We start from the raw sequence: 18,130 nt of genomic DNA on the forward strand, positions 1-18,130 counted from the left end.
TCGGTGAGGGGGTGATGCGCCAGCCGACCTAGTAACACCATGGTCCGCGGGTCACAGTGAAACTTTCCAAGCCAGGTAAAAAAACATGAAAGTCTGGTGCAGAGCGCAAACAAATCCAGAAGTCGGACTGATGCACTAGTGCAGGATAATCTAATAACAATTCAATATGGTGTCCCTTTGGCTAGTTTTAGTTTGTGGCGTTCTCTACTTTTGCTTTGTTCTGTTTGAAATTCAAATCACACATGAGAAAGGTCATCCAGTAGACTATCGCTTTTACTCAGGTTCTATCAAACCATCAACTAGTCTCAAGGGAAAGCTGGTCACCCATGCTATAGTCCAACCGTTATCTTTTGAAGTTTGCATTACATCTACTGACCTATAAATATGTAGTAGTTTTGCCTCAAAGAGAATTTGCTTGTAGAGCAAAAAACTGATGCTGAAATTCTGGTCCCATGTAGAACACATTAAGTTGGGAATGAGTCTAATCCTATCACTTTTTTCTGATATTCTGAACCATCTATAAAGTTTTTCATTTACCTTGTACCCACAATCTTTACTGGTTTTACAGCAAGCTTGTCACTAAATTGAGCATGCTGGGTTGACGTCCACGTTGGCCTGGGAACCGGCATTTGCAATAGCAAAAAGAAAAACTGCGTGGACTGACTTTCCACCCGTCAGTTAAATCAACATATGCATCCAGCTTCTCCTACATAAGCACGCAACTATGGAATGCACTACCAAACGTCATAAAAACAATGCACAATCTAACAAACTTCTGAAAATCACTAAAAACCAACCTGTTCAAAAAGGCATACCACAATGATCCATCCTAAATACAAGACAATAAAACTTATACCAGAACTGGACAAACGCGAACTCTCTATACTGGACTACTTCATTTACTTTGTCACTAATGAACTTTAACGCAATACCACTTTATTTCTCATTCTGGAAATGAACTCTCTATACTTGACTGCTTAACTTACTCTCACTTATGAACTTTAATGCAATACCACTTTGTATTCCTCATTCCGGAAATGGCGATCGCCACTACGGCATAATGTAAGCCACATTGAGCCTGCAAATAGGTGGGAAAATGTGGGATACAAATGCAACAAATAAATAAATAAAAGCAAAAGAAGCAAAACAACTCCAGGTGGAGGTGGGCGGGTTTGCCTGCTGTCCTTGGAGAATACCTGCAACAGGTAAGTATCTTCGCTTCTCCGAGGACAAGCAGGCTGAGTTGTTCTCACAACTGAGTTATCCCAAGCATCCAGGCTCATGCAAAACAATAAACACTGGTCAATTGGGCCTCGCAACAGCGAGGACAAAACGTCGATTAACCTAAAACTATATACAGCTAGCTGAGAGTAAAGCCTGGAATAGAATAAAAAAAGGGGTTTAGGTGGGTGGAGCTGGATTCTAAACCCCATACAGATTTTGAAGTACCGACTGCCCACACCGACTACCGCGTCGGGTATCCTGCTCAAGGAAGTACTGTGATGAGAATGTGTGGACTGAAGACCACGTTGCAACTTTGCAAATCTCTTCAATGGAGACTGACTTCAAGTGAGCCACCGACGCAGCCATGGCTCTAACATTATGAGCCATGACATGGCCCTACAGAGTCAGCCCAGCTACGGCATAAGCGAAGGAAATGCAATCTGCTAGCCAATTGGAAATTGTGCTTTTTCCGATGGCGACTCCCCTCCTGTTGGGATTAAAAGCAATAAACTGGGCAGACTGTATGAAGAGCTTCATCTGTTCCACGTAAAAGGCCAATGCTCTCTTGCAGTCCAAGGTGCGCAAGCTGCTTTCGCCAGGGTGGACATGAGGACAGGGAAAGAATGTTGGCAAGACAAATGACTGGTTCAGATGGAACTCCGATACCACCTTCCGCAGGCACTTAGGGTGTGTGTGGAGGACTACTCTATTATGATGAAACTTAGTATAAGGTGCATCCACTACTAGGGCCTGAAGCTTACTGACCTCACGAGCTGAAGTAACAGCCACCAAGAAAATGACCTTCCAGGTCAAGTACTTCAGATGGCAGGAATTCAGTAGCTCAAAAGAAGCTTTTATCATCTGGGTGAGAATGACGTTGCGATCTCATGACACTGTAGGAGGTTTGAGAGGGGGCTTTGACAAAAGCAAACCTCTCATGAAGCGAACAACTAAAGGCTGTCCAGAGATAGGCTTACCCTCTACACGCTGATAAGCACTGATTGTACTAAGGTGAACCCTTACTGAGTTGGTCTTGAGACCAGACTCCGACAAGTGTAGAAGGTATTCAAGTAGGGTCCGTGTAGGACAAGATAGAGGATCCATGGCGTTGCAGTCACATCTGATGGCAAACCTCCTCCATTTGAAAGAGTAACATCTCTTAGTGGAATCTTTCCTGGAAGAAAGACCTGAGAGATACCCTCTGAAAGACCCAAGGAAGCAAATTCTAGGCTCTCAACATCCAGGCCATGAGAGCCAGTGACTGGAGGTTGGGATGTAGAAGCATCCCCTCGTTCTGAGTGATGAAGGTCAGAAAACATTCCAATCTCCACGGTTCCATGGTCTTGCTTGAGTTTCAGCAAAGTCTTCCCTACTAGAGGTATGGGAGAATACACATACAGAAGGCCTGTCCCCCAATGTAGGAGAAAAGCATCTGACGCTAGTCTGTCATGGGCCTGAAACCTGGAACAGAACTGAGGGACCTTGTGATTGATTTGAGTGGCAAAAAGATCCACCAAGGGGGTGCCCCACACTCAGAAGATCTTGCAGGTGACACCCATTTTCAGTGATCACTCGTGAGGTTGCATTAGCCTGCTCAACCTGTCGGCCAGACTGTTGTTTACGCCTATCAGATATGTGGCTTGGAGAAACATGCCGTGATGGCATGCCCAAAGCCACATCTGGACGGTTTCCTGACACAAAGGGCGAGATCCAGTGCCCCCCTGCTTGTTGGTATAGTACATCGCAATCTGTCTGTTTGAATTAAGATAATTTGGTTGGACAGCCAATCTCTGAAAGCCTTCAGAGCGTTCCAGATCGCTCGGAGCTCCAGGAGGTTGTTCTGAAAACCTGCTTCCTGGAAGGACCAGGCTCCTTGAGTGTGAAGCCCATCTTCTTTGAATTTTTTTCGAAGTTCTCTCTATAAGATCAATTTCTCAACTTAATAGATTTGATCTGGTGGATGGTGTAATCAAATTAGTCACCCGTTTCTGTTCACTTAGTTAAATCTATTTTAGCTAAAATTTCTTCCACATTATTGTACATTAGATCCTTTTCCCACTAAGTTATTACTTGAAATTCTTACTGATATCAGATTTTTCTTTTGGTATACAAGGTTCTAGCTATAGGAGATTTCCCTTTGTCCTTGGGAAATATTATATTAACACCAATACTGAATTTAGAGGGACTAGACTTAACTTGACTCTTCCAGACAACTATTGCTTACATTCCTTTCCTTACTAAAAATGCGTGAAATGCTAGTGGCCTCTCAATTTTCAGATTTTCTAGCTAGATATGCTTGTAATACAGTAACATCCTAGTTTTGGTTTCAGCCTTTATTCAGCACTGGTACTTTTAAGGTAGGCTTCAGAAGTTAAGAAAATACTGGGCCAAAGTGGTCAAATGATTTTACTCCAGTTTGGTATTTCATCTGCCTTTATGATTAGAGAAATTGAGTGGTATGTCTGGTCTAGTATTAAAATGGCTTAATGAATTGCTGAGGGATAAGATATATACTCCTGGATTCTGTAGAGGTCACCCAAAGTTGGACATGTAGTTATTGGAAATAATTAGACCAGGGGTTTTCAACCTAGCCCTTAGGGCTATCCTGATATACTGAAAACCCAAATGGCTGGCTGTGCCCCGAGGACTAGATTGAAAACCTCAGAATTAGGTGATAACATGCACACAATTGGCAGTAATTAGAAGTTATACGCAGATCTGCCCTATGCCCTATAACATGCACACCTAAATTCTACAGAACGCAACTCAACAGGGTGTGTGGCCATAGGAAGGGCATGGGAGGGTCAAGGGCATTCCCAGAAATTAGAAGCAATGTTATAGAATACCTGCATTTGCACACCTGCCATCAGTTAGGCACAAGTATCTACACCAGCCTTTGGCAGGCATAAATGCTTCTGGCCCAAAGTTAAGCATGAAATGCACGCTAAGCTAGTATTCTGTAAAGGTCGTTCTAAGCAGATCACCCTATATAGAATATTAGCTTAGCGTGCACCATCTTGGCATGGATCTTTGGATGCCATTTACAGCATCTAGCCCATAGGGGGGAATTCTATAAAGGGCACCAAAATTTAGGCATCAAGATGCAGTGCTAATTTTATAATGGCATCTGGGTGGCCAGATTACATTATAAAATACTAGGTAAGCTGGAATTTATGTGCCAACATTTAGATGCACCCACTTACACTATGTCAATAGCAGGCATAAATAGGCACACCTATATGAGGTACTCTAATGTATAACAGCATTCTGTAAGATATGCACATAAATACGGAACCCGCCCTTGCCCACCCTAGAGTATGCCCCCTTGCAATTATGCTGTGTGTTGTGCATCTATATTATAGATCACTGTGTGCGCAGATTGCATTTTCACATGCACTGTAACAATCATGCACTTAAGTGCTAGCATTTACAGTTTACATGTGCAATCGGTGCCTAATTTTCAGATGGACAAAGTTTGGAATAACTTACTTGTTCAGATTACACTTCAACCTTCCTATTATCCTTTTTGATGGTCAATAAAAACTTATTTGAAAAATTCTTATGAATATGTTGTAGTTTTCTGATTTATGTGGTTTATATATTTGCTTGTATGCTCCTGGCTAATTTGCCAGCTTATTTTTTTTAATGTATGTTGCGTGGATCTAAATGAGTAGGCAACAGACATGTTGAGAATAGAATAGAAAATTAGGAAAAAGAGCAGCTTATGTATTAGGGATAAGTCAGGACCACAAGCGATGCTATAAACTCAAACATCTTTAGAGGTGATCATTCTGGAATGTCTTGTGCATATATTCTTAAATACATGAATGAATAACAGATATCCTAATCAGGTGAGCCACTGTCAGTTGAAACCTGGTAAAATGATAGTATGAGAACACAATTAACCATTTGCACTTCCAGCTTCCTTTTGGGACTGTTTGCAGTGGTGGATTCAGGCAGTAAGTATGGTAGCTGATGTCACAATCATCACACAGCAATAATCTTCCAGGGTCTGTAGCCTTTCCACAGGCTTCACAAACTGTGCACTCCAAGCACCTCCAGCCTTTACTGAGTATAACCTTAGTGATCTGGAGATTAAGAGAAAATAGTCTGATAATTCAGAACTGTTTTTTCACATTTTATGCTTAATATACTGGATATTAAATTCAATTCATTTTCACTTCCACATTCTGCCAACTACTCTTCACAACAAATCTACATTTAACAATTGAAAACAAACAATGCTAGAAGAATATAAATTAACATCTAGGGGCTCTTTTTACTAACAGGTGTTAAGCCTTTAATACCGCGCAACTGCTTTAAGGGGTTCCGCAATGGTTTGCTTGTTTCTGCACATTAAAAACCATATGTTACTGCATTTTTCGGATTTTTGTTTCCTTCAGAGGGTGTGGCATTGGTAGAGAGTGGGTGTAGAAGTGTTAGCCAGCTAGCAGGTTACACTTATCATGTGCTAACTGACTAGAATTAACACAGGACATCTTAACACAGTTGTAGAATTCACATAGGACATCTTACTGCCTTCTAAACAGGAGGTGGTAAGTGGTCACACATATTAACTCTCAGCAGGTACCATGTGCTAATAGGAACATTAATGTATGACCTGCAAAAATAAATAATGGGAACACCCCTAAAAGGTGCCATGAAATTTGCAGCTACCGTGTAGCAAAATCCCATGTTAAGCCACAGTAACTGCACATTTATGCACATTTTAGTAAAATGTCCCTTTAATGAGACAAGTTAAATAATTCTATATAATAAGGTAGTTTATACATAGTTTCCTGACAGGAGAGTTGCAAGATTTTAACCTTGGTGAAGATGTATTCATTTAGTGATTTTTGTTGTACTTCTGTGTATTCTGTTATGTTTTTGTGTCTTTCACTATGCATGCTTCAGATGTACACCGCCTAGGGTCAACTGGATAGTATGGTTTAGAAATGTTTTACATAAATAAATATTATGCTTTTATTAATGAATAGATTCTATCAGAAAATAATGAGGTCTATAGTAAAGAAGTGTGATAAATCATATTTCAAAATATAAATTGCAAATATATTAAATAATTAAAATACCATCAAATTTACCATCCAACCAAAAAATCCCATACTAGAATACATTTATTTTTTGCACGTACCAGGAAATGTGACACTCTTTAAAAAAACAAACATATTCAGCTTCACAAATTATCTATGTTGTGAATTACCTCTAAATGAATTAAGAATTCTGAAGAAATGTGAGGTAAAAATTAGATTTTAATGAGATATTTTAAAATGCTGTCATGCAGAAAATATAAGTATTATATTAAGTTGATGATGATAATGCTCCCAGGAGCCCTTTTACTAAAGTGTGCAAAAATCTGGACTTTAGCATGCAGTAAACACAGTATGCAGCACATTTTAGTGCTCATTTTCAAAGCAATTAGACTTACAAAGTTATATAGTAACCTATGAAACTGTAAGACTATGTGCTTTCAAAATGAGCCTCAACAGGGCCTGCCTTTTTTTGTTTGTTTGTTTTTTCGAGGTTGTGTGTTAATGTTCCCATTAGTGAGTGAAACCTGCAAAAAATTAACATGGAAGCACTTACCACCTCTTATTTCGGAGGCATTAAGTGCTTCTCTGTTAACGCTGTGTTATCCAGTTAGCAAACGCTGAATAACAAAGGAATGCACATTCTCTGCCCATGCCATGCCCCTCCCAAAAATTCATTAAACATAGGGTTTAGTGTGCTGAAATGGAAAAAATATGGCAAAATGTTTTAACGGTTTTGTGCAGTACCCTGTTTTCATGCGCTAACCCCCGGATTCTATACAGCATGCCTAGCATTCTGCACTGAAATCTAAGCATATTCCATAACAACATGCATAACGTAACTGGCTTAACAAGCTAAACAGTGTTGGTAACAGCATCTAACAAGCATTAATGAGCACTAATTGGCAGTAGATAACATTTATGCGCACAACTCGCTAAGCGTATTCTATAATGAACTGCACCTAAATTCTAATGTGCGCCGTTCAAAAGGGGCATGGTTTTGGGTGGGGAATTGGGCATTTGATGGGCGTTCCAAAATTTACGCATGTAGTTATAGAATATGGCCCACTGCAAGTAAATCTACACGCAGAGATGTATGGCATGTTTTTGCTGGTGTAAATGGAGGCGCATAGTTTTAGGCGCTGGGATATCAACTTAGTGTATCCTATATACTGTGCATAAAATCTAGGTGCTGCTTAAAGGATACGTTTAACCGGAAATGTTTACTGCGCTGACTTTTTAGGTGCCTTAAAAAGAATCTGGCCCTAAATCCAGAGAGATTTGTATCCCGCATTTGTATCCCACATTTTCCCACCTATTTGCAGGCTCAATGTGGCTTACAATATTACATCATGTCAAGCGTCATTCAAGAGTAGATACACAATTAATTACATACAGAACAAGTGTAGACATAGAGGATATAATCAATTCAGTAAAGAAGAAAACAGAATATCAAGTGACTAGCGGTGTGTTACAAATCCTATTATTGATTATTATGGTAAGTCTTGTTGAAAAGGTAAGTCTTTAATGATTTTCGAAAGTTTTTTTAGGTCGTGAATAGCCTTCAGATCAAGCGGCAATGAATTCCACATCTGTGTGCCGATGTAGGAAAAGCTAGACGCATGTACTAGCTTGTATTTTAGACCCTTATAGCTAGATAGAGAGAGATAAAGAGAGAGAGAGAGAATGCCTGAATATACAATACACAAATTGCAAATACTAATATACACTTGTAAAGCAGCTCTCACCTTAATACTGACACAGTATGGATGGTAACACTGACCACACTGAGAACACGCAAGCAACCTTCCCTCTGCACCTTGGCCAAAACTCCCACAAACTACACACATATCCTAAAACATCAAAACAGTAAATTATTTCCAAACTGATAAAAACAAATGATTACAAAAACACGTTTTCATTTTTCCTCCATGATATATGCATTTGAATTCTAGCGATAATGAATCATGACCACAACTGTACTTGATGGACTCACAACTTCCCCAAAACAATGGGGAAAACCCTTTAGTGCATAAAGTCTCTCAGCATCTCATTATTATCACATCAATTAGTTTCATCCTAGAATTCTGATCTCTAAAATGTTGGATTTCAAAACTATAAAGAAAGTTGAATGTGACAACATTAACACAAAACATTAACACATTTTTCAGTAGAAGTTAAACACTATATAACATGCTTTATGCAACTACATTTTCAAAATAGAAAACAGTATACTAGTGGTGTGCAGACCAAACATTTATGTTATTGTTTAGTTTCCCATATTTATAGGATTATTCATTTTTAAACATTTTTTTTGTTGAGGGGCAATGTTATCAATGGATTTGGTACAACTGGTCTAAGGATATAATTTGTCTCAAGAGACAATTCATCTAATGCCAGTTGATCTAAAGTGACAAGTCATCTAAAAGTTAAATCATCTAATGGACAACTCATCTAAAAAGCAAATAATCAAGATAAAGATGTGAAGTAATATATTTGTCATGTGCAGATCACTTTTTTTTAAGTCAATAATTTAATTTATTTAATTTATTAGGATTTCTTTACCACCATTTTGAAAGAATTCACTCAAGGCGGTGTACAGTAAGAATAAATCAAACAGAAGCAACAATTACAGCAGCAAAAATATTCAAATAACAGTACAAAGTATGGCATAGATGGGCATTTTCGATATGACGTCTAAGTTCGACTAGGAAAAAAGGTCATTTATCTTTAAAAATACTGTTTTGTGATTTGTTCGGGGGGGGGGGGTTGGTCAATTTTCAGGGGGGGGGGGGGAACACCATCCAAGTGCAAAACGCACAAAATCAAGTCACTGGGATGTAAGAGGCGCCAGGAGTTTTAGTAGACTTGTCCCCCTGACATCCATAGACAATAGGGCACACTAGGGGGCACTGCAGTGGACTTCATAAAAAGCTTCCAGGTGCGAATAGAATGTTGGGTATTATTAGGCAAGGTATGGAAAACAGGAGTGAGGATGTTATAAGGCCTTGTATCGCTCCATGGTGCGACCGCACCTTAAGTATTGTGTTCAATTCTGGTCGCCGCATCTCAAGAAAGATATAGTAGAATTGGAAAAGGTGCAGCGAAGGACGACTAAAATGATAGCGGGGATGGGACGACTTCCCTATGAAGAAAGATTAAGGAGGCTAGGGCTATTCAGCTTGGAGAAGAGACGGCTGAGGGGAGACGTGATAGAGATATATAAAATTATGAGTGGAGTGGAACAGGTGGATGTGAAGCATCTGTTCACGCTTTCCAAAAATACTAGGACTAGGGGGCATGCCATGAAACTACAGTGTAGTAAATTTAAAACAAATCGGAGAAAGTTTTTCTTCACCCAACGTACAATTAAACTCTGGAATTCGTTGCTGGAGAAAGTGGTGAAGGCGGTTAGCTTGGCAGAGTTTAAAAAGGGGTTGGACGGTTTCCTAAAGGACAAGTCCATAAACCGCTACTAGATGGACTTGGGAAAAATCCACAATTCCAGGAACAACATGTATAGAATGTTTGTACATTTGGGAAGCTTGCCAGGTGCCCTTGGCCTGGATTGGCCGCTGTCGTGGACAGGATGCTGGGCTCGATGGACCCTTGGTCTTTTCCCAGTATGGCATTACTTATGTACTTATCTCACCATTATTCTCTTACCTTGTCTGCTGAGCCCCCCCAAAACCCACTACCCCCATCTATACACCACTACCATAGCCCTTATGTTTGTGCAGCGCTGCGTATGCCTTGTAGCGCTATAGAAATGCTAAATAGTAGTAGTAGTAGGGTACAGTGGGTTTCTGGTGAGTTTTGGAGAGCTCAGTTTCCTCCACAAGTGTAACAGCTAGGGAGAGGTAGGAGCCTGGGTCCACCTGTCTGCAGTACACTGCACCACTACTAGACTACTCCATGGACCTGCATGCTATTCTAATGGACCCGAGTATAACATCTGAGGTTGGCATAATTACTGGCAAATAATGTTTTGTTTTTATTCTTTATTTATCATTTAACAATTTATTTTACAAGTTAAACACTTGCGCAAGCAAACACAGCTTATAAGAAATAATACAAAAAAAAGAAACAAAGCTTATACATAACACAATATCAGCTTCCTTAGACCACTATAAATGTGGGGACGTGGTAATATTAATAGGAGTATTTAGGTAAAGTTTATACTTTTTAGGAAAGACTACGTGTGATCTCCCTCTCCGTATTTATCCAAAATTAAATCCAACTTAATTACAACTTTTTCAAATCCAAGAATGCTCTTAATTGTTCAGGTGAGTAAAACATATACTTTACATCAAGATACTGAATCAAACATTTACACGGATAGGCTAGGAAGAAAGTGCCCCCAAGTTCCAAAACCTCCTGTTTCATAGTCAGAAAAATTTGTCTCCTTTCTTGGGTCGATTTTGTAACGTCTGGATAAATCCAAATCCTATTTCCACCAAAAGGAGTTCTTGATTGCTTGAAGTGAAGTCTAAGAATAGCTTTAAGATCTTGTTCAAAAACAAATGCCACCAAAAGAGTGGCTCTCTCAGTGCAATTTTCTAACGATTGTTCCAAAATTGCTGAAATGTTATTCACATCTATGGTCAAATCTATGCGTCCTCTATTTTCTCCTTCATTCACTGAGTTTTTAGGCAAATAGTAAATCTTATTTATAGGAGGAATTGCTCCTTGAGGAATTTTCAAATTCTCTAACAAATATCTTTTAAACATATCATTTGGAGAGCTCCCAGGAACTTTAGGAAATTTTAGTATACGAAGATTCAAATGTCTATTATAGTTCTCTATTTGCTCGATTTTTTTATGGAGAGCCATTTTTATCTTTGATTGTTGTAGAATTAAAATCTTGAATTTGTTTTACTTCAGTTTGTATCTGTTTAATCTGGGAAGACAGATCTTCCTTAACAATATCCACTTTGTTAACTAGTTCTTCAAATTTTTGATGCAAAGTAGTTATCTCACCTGAAGATTTTTGTAGAATTAAGTTTATTTTGTTGAGCATTTCCCATATTTGTCCAAGGTCAACCTCCTTTGTTGTTTCCAAGGCCGCAGAGAATCCACTGGCCTCACTTTCCAGGTGCCACTTCTGAAACGGTATTCCCCCAACAGGAAGTTCAGACGCTGCACTTTCAGTAGCCTGCGTACTTTCCTTTACCGAAGCAGTGGAAGCCAGACAAGGAGGGTTGTTGGAAACTGAGGGAGGTGATAGTGATGTTTCCTGTCCCTGCGGAGATTCCGCTCCCTCGGTGCACTCCGCTACAGGATCCGCCCTCAAATTCAACAGAGAGGCTCCGGAGAGGAATCGATCCAGCCTCTGCTGGACTGGGGACGAGGTCAAGGTAGGTGGGGGAACTAACCTGATGTTCCCTTTCCTCTTAGTATGAGGCATATTGGAAAGAAGCAAAAGGTTTTCTCCGAAGAAGCGTCAAGCAACAGGATAGCGTTCTCTCACCGGAAATCGCACCGCCATTTGCCATGCCCCCTAGCAAATAATGTTTTTCATCACATTTCTTAGGGGTGGGAGAGGGTTAGTGACCACTGGGGGAATAAGGGGAGATCACCCATTATTCCCTCCAGTGGTCATCTGGTTATTTGGGACATTTTTTTGTGCCTTATTCATTATAAAAACAGGCCTAGCTCAAAACGCCTTTGTTTTGTTCCATTATGGCTTAAAAACGTCTAAGTCTTAGGAACGCCCAAGTCCCGCCCTGAATACGCCCGACACGCCCCCTTGAGATTTGGACATACTTCTGACGTACTTCATAGAAAAATGTCTAAAAATAGGTTTCGAAAATACTGATTTGGTCATTTATGTGATAAAAATGTCCAAATGCTGCTTTATGCCACTTTTTAGATGTTTTTCTGTTCTGAAAATGAGCCAGATAGTATACTATTTACAATATCAAAACAATACGTAACAGAACATTTTAATAGCGTAGGGTATAAGCAAAGATGGAACATATAGATAGGTAAGAGAATAAGAGGAGTTGAAAAATAAAGTGACTAATTTTGCACATGAGGTCAGAGAAATGATTACATTTTATTTTATTTTGTATTTTTGTTACATTTGTACCCCGCGCTTTCCCACTCATGGCAGGCTCAATGCGGCAGGCAATGGAGGGTTAAGTGACTTGCCCAGAGTCACAAGGAGCTGCCTGTGCCGGGAATCGAACTCAGTTCCTCAGTTCCCCAGGACCAAAGTCCACCACCCTAACCACTAGGCCACGCCTCCACTCCTGTTATCTCAGCTAGGAGTAGATAAACATGTCCTGCTAGTATGTGCAGCCTGTGTCACTCCTTGTGTGTGTGTGTGTGTGTGTGTGTGTGACTAAGAAATTAGTTACTTCTTCCATTAAAGGCCTGGTTGAAAAGCCAAGATTTCACCTGCTTCCTGAAGTACAGATAGTCTTGTGTTAGTGAGCCTTTCAGGGAATGCATTCCAGAGTGTGGGGGATACTCCGGGGAAGGCTCACTTGAAGATATCTCATTGTGAAATGTCTCTTGGAGAGGGTGTGGTTAGGGATACCCCTGGGAGGACTTTAGTGTTCTTGGAGGCGTCTAGAGGGTCCTCCTGTTCTTCAAGTACTCGGGGCCATTTCCTTTAAGGGCCTTGAAGATCAAACAGAGTTTTAAATTTAGCCCTGTATTGTGTGGTAGTCAATGAAGTTTTTGCAAAAAATGGTGTGATATGGTCTTATCGCTTGCAACCTTCTATGAGTCTTGCTGCAGCATTCAAATCAATTGGAGCTGGTGCAGACCCTTTGTTGTCAGATCACTGTAGAGTGCATTACAGTAATCCAGTCTTGATGTTATCATGGCATGCACAACTGGGATAAGATTTTCCTTCTCGATTTAAGAAGGGAGGCAGCGTAGTTGTCGCAAATAGTAGAAGCAGCTCTTGAAGGTTGCTTGGATTTGAGGAATCAGACTAAGTGTTGAATCTAACAGTATTCCAAGGTTCCTAACTTGTGATTTAAGGGGGAGTTCATACTTCCCAAAAGAAATTTTGATGTCAGGTACGTGTCCACATATGTTAGGGACTCAGTGAAGCTCGGATTTACTTGGGTTCAGGCAAAGTTTGTTGTGCTGAGCTCATTCTTGAACTGATGTTAGACAGGCAGTTTATTCAGGGCTGTAGGTAAGTTAGGTTCAATGGGTATGAGTAGCTGCACTGCACATCATCCCTAAATAGTAGTAGTAGTAGATGCAGAAGTTTAATCAAGGCATTAACCCAGGAATCCACTTGGTACTATAATACAACAGGTAAAAAATTAATTGAATGCGATAGAGGTGCAAGTGCAGCTTTGAAGGGCTGTTTAAGAATGAGATGGAAACAAAAGCTGTGAACATTGACAAACTTACGTGTATTTTAATTTTCTCATATTAACTTTCTTCACTCATATATATGAGCTTATAAAATTAACTTCTTTCATAATGTTTGTGTGCTAATCTTTAATTTCTATATCTTGCGGTAGTTTTTCTTACAGAATTACACAGATTTTTGCATCAGTAGTTTCCTCTTTTGTTTAGACCAACTGATTCATTATATCAACTGACTCATTAGCTGTTGAGTATTTTAGACCAATTATCCATTAGATGAACTGTCAGACATATTGGTGGGGATCCGCTGTCAATGGTACATATCACTGACACCACAGGAACAAGTTGAAAAGGGTACATTTAGAGTGTAACAAAATTATATCGTTTCCCTTCCTCCATTTGTGGCTTATTAGGATGACAGGGGCTAAATGAGGGGTGTATGCGTGCGTCTTTGTACCTATATATAGTGCTGGGCAGACAAACAGATGGAGCCTGGGCAAAATGCATCTGCAAACCCAAAATGTCAGGAATACTGCTGATGCTTTCCCATATCTTTTCAAAAGAACATACATCCCTACATTTTATTCTCTGCCTTTGGCCTCAGATGTTTAAGTTTACAAGTATGATGATGAAAATCACTGTTTCTTAAAACAATAATCCACAAGTGATTAAAAAAGTGAAAAGTATGTCTAACCTGATATAAAGTAAACTTGTCACTGCTGGAAAATAAGACAACTGTATTATGCATTGAATTTTCTTCCTCATCCTTATTTGAAGAAATATCAACTGCAGTCACCTGAAATAACAAAGTAAATAGTTTCAACAGTTTAGTCATTATAAGAGACACATCATTTCAGACTTACAAAGAATGCAGCCACAGTTCATTACAGGCTATAGTAAAATTAAATATAGAATGTGTGCAACAGTTTCAAGATGAATATAAAGATAACAAGTTTGAATGCATTCTTAATTTAAAAACCAGCATTTTTATACAACTGAAAACAAAATACTTGAGGGTCCCCACTGTAGTTATGGTATATAACAGCATTGCAACTTTTTCAATACAGTGAAGGTTTTGAGCTTTTGATCTTAGGGCCAGATGCACAAAGCTTACAGTGCTATTAACATTTGCGTTAGACTGGTTCTAGCCAGTCTAAAGCAAACATTTAGTTACTTTGTAATGCGTAAAGGGGTTTTTCTGTGGCCCTAATAAGTGCCTTTAGCAGCCACCGAGAACCCCAAGCAAATTTATTCTAATGAGCTCATTCGTACTGTAATGTGTATTCCAGGGGATGATAAATAAACAGGAGGACAAGAGAGTATCACAACTGCACAACAAAATCAACCTCCCTTGATATGAACTACAAAGTACTTTCTGTACTAATAAATTCCTGTGAGGTGCAAGACCATATAATGAGAAAGGGAAAAAGCCTCTGTGCCTAAACCTCCACTCAGTATACTTATTTATGGGATGAGGAGGAACCAACATGGGTCAACTTTCTTCATCGGCATAAAAACCCCTTTACTGAATTCTTATCTTGCTAAAAACTTAACAGAAATACTGAATCCAAAAGATCTTATAATTAAAAAAAAACAACTTTACCTTATTATGAAAAAGACTTAGCTTAAAGTTCTAAACCGCTTGCGAAGACAATCGGCAAACAAAAAAATTCTTAAGTGAAAAAACATGCAAAAACCCCAAAAGATCCAGATATAAAACAAATATAGTTATTCAACAAGTACTTGCCAGTAGTTTAAATGCAATCTGTCTTCAGTTCACAGGATTCCCATTAACATGGCCACGGCGTCTTTTCTTTATAAATTTCAGTCTTTCAAATCTCCTATATGTCACTTCCGGTAGATGTCACACATTCAAATAACTATGTATCATTATTCATAGGTGGCACCATTTGTGAAAAATGCCTCTCATTAAAAAAAAAAACTCCATGCAGCGAATATTTCCTTAATATCTATTTCTACTTGTAATCTTCTCTATTCTTTTGTTCTTCCATTTTTGAATTGTGGTCTGAAGAAGCTAATTATTTTTTTCCCCTTTGTTTAATTAATTATATGGCATAATCTCTCTGGCTGTATTTCATAAACAAGTTATGCTTGTTAATTATACTGAAATTAATAAACAAATAATAAAAAAAAAAAAACTCCAGATAAATGTCAAAACCCCCACATAATAATAAAACCATATGACAGATCATTGCAAACTTTAAAAGAAACTCCTCCAATCTATTCTCAGATTTAATTCCATTGGCTCTTCAGTCTTTAGACGATAAATCCAGAATTGTTCCCACTGTAGCAACCTCTTTAATCTGTTAGGGGAGCCTTCCGCACAAACCTGCAAAGAGGAAAAAGTACGTCCGAATTCTAAACAATGTTCTACAATGGGTGCCTCTTTCCTTGATTTTTTCAAATAGCTCTTATGTTCAGTTATGCGTTTCTGCAGAGGTCAAGTTGTTTCACCCACATAAATCTTTGGGCAATGACATATAATCAGATAGACCACGTGATTTGGGTGGGATACCGGTGTTGGAAATGGTATTTCAAGCGGATGAGTCGGAGAAACTTACTGACTTCACGGTAAACCTGGAGGACATAATGGGGCAGTTCGGCAAACTGAAGAGTAGCAAATCTCCTGGACCGGATGGTATTCACCCTAGAGTACTGATAGAACTGAAAAAGGAGCTTGTGGAGCTACTGCTAGTGATATGCAACTTATCCTTAAAATCGAGCGTGGTACTGGAAGATTGGAGGGTGGCCAATGTAACGCCCATTTTTAAAAAAGGCTCCAAGGGAGATCCGGGAAATTATAGACCGATGAGTCTGACGTCGGTGCCGGGGAAAATGGTAGAGGCTATTATTAAAAACAAAATTACAGAGCACATCCGAGGAAATGGATTACTGAGACCGAGTCAACACGGCTTTTGTGTGGGGAAATCTTGCCTGACCAATTTACTTCAATTCTTTGAAGGAGTAAACAAACATGTGGACAAAGGGGAGCAGGTTGATATTGTGTATCTGGATTTTCAAAAGGCGTTTGACAAGGTACCTCATGAAAGGCTACAGAGGAAATTGGAGGGTCAGGGGATAGGAGGAAATGTCCTATTGTGGATTAAAAACTGGTTAAAGGATAGGAAATAGAGAGTGGGGTTAAATGGGCAGTATTCACAATGGAGAAGGGTAGTTAGTGGGGTTCCTCAGGGGTCTGTGCTAGGACCGCTGCTTTTTAATATATTTATAAATGATTTAGAGATGGGAGTAACTAGCGTGGTAATTAAATTTGCTGATGACACAAAGTTATTCAAAGTCGTTAACTCGCGACAGGATTGTGAAAAATTACAAGAGGACCTTACGAGACTGGGAGACTGGGCGGCTAAATGGCAGATGACGTTTAATGTGAGCAAGTGCAAGGTGATGCATGTGGGAAAAAAGAACCCGAATTATAGCTACGTCATGCAAGGTTCCACGTTAGGAGTTACGGATCAAGAAAGGGATCTGGGTGTCGTCATCGATAACACACTGAAACCTTCTGCTCAGTGTGCTGCTGCGGCTAGAAAAGCGAATAGAATGTTGGGTATTATTAGGAAAGGTATGGAAAGCAGGTGTGAGGATGTTATAATGCCGTTGAATCGCTCCATGGTGCGACCGCACCTTGAGTATTGTGTTCAATTCTGGTCGCCGCATCTCAAGAAAGATATAGTAGAATTGGAAAAGGTGCAGCGAAGGGCGACTAAAATGATAGCGGGGATGGGACGACTTCCCTATGAAGAAAGACTAAGGAAGCTAGGGCTATTCAGCTTGGAGAAGAGACGGCTGAGGGGAGACATGATAGAGGTATATAAAATAATGAGTGGAGTGGAACAGGTGGATGTGAAGCGTCTGTTCACGCTTTCCAAAAATACTAGGACTAGGGGGCATGCCATGAAACTACAGTGTAGTAAATTTAAAACAAATAGGAGAAATTTTTTCTTCACCCAACGCATAATTAAACTCTGGAATTCGTTGGACGGTTTCCTAAAGGACAAGTCCATAGACCGCTACTAAATGGACTTGGGAAAAATCCACAATTTCGGGAATAACATGTATAAAATGTTTGTACATTTGGGTAGCTTGCCAGGTGCCCTTGGCCTGGATTGGTCGCTGTCAGGGACAGAATGCTGGGCTCGATGGACCTTTGGTCTTTTCCCAGTATGGCATTACTTATGTACTTAGAGAATTAGAAGCATATAGGGATGAATGACCAGCAACATCTACATAAAAGCTGGTGATGCTAACAGGGATAACTGAAAGGGAAAATGCCACTTGAAGGCTAGGTGCCTCAGAAAGAATGGCTAAGGTATAGGTGCTCAGTGAGAGCACGTAGGAAGTGGAGAAAGTCTTGAAGTTACACAATAGTTAAATTGTTAAAAATACTTTTTTCCTTTAAATAGGGCCTAACTATAATTTTCTTACTTTTTTTCTACTGAGTTTAGTTTTAGATTGAAAGCTACATTTCCAGTGCCATCAAT

At 39.5% G+C, this 18,130-nt stretch overlaps 1 protein-coding gene across 4 annotated transcripts in view; it reads right to left on the reverse strand.

The window, feature by feature from the left end:
• The window catches only part of KMT2C (lysine methyltransferase 2C), a 917,733-nt gene that overhangs the window by 425,291 nt on the left and 474,312 nt on the right, over positions 1–18,130 (reverse strand). For all 4 annotated transcript variants that reach the window (XM_030198371.1, XM_030198346.1, XM_030198363.1 and 1 more), the window contains 3 exons: positions 14,305–14,406; positions 8,021–8,125; positions 5,131–5,312 (listed from right to left, as the gene is read on the reverse strand). In XM_030198371.1, the coding sequence (XP_030054231.1) occupies positions 5,131–5,312; positions 8,021–8,125; positions 14,305–14,406 (389 nt within the window). The remainder of the gene's footprint in view (positions 1–5,130; positions 5,313–8,020; positions 8,126–14,304; positions 14,407–18,130) is intronic.

The sequence above is a fragment of the Microcaecilia unicolor genome, chromosome 1 (genome assembly GCF_901765095.1).
Source record: "Microcaecilia unicolor chromosome 1, aMicUni1.1, whole genome shotgun sequence".
NCBI lineage: Eukaryota > Metazoa > Chordata > Amphibia > Gymnophiona > Siphonopidae > Microcaecilia > Microcaecilia unicolor.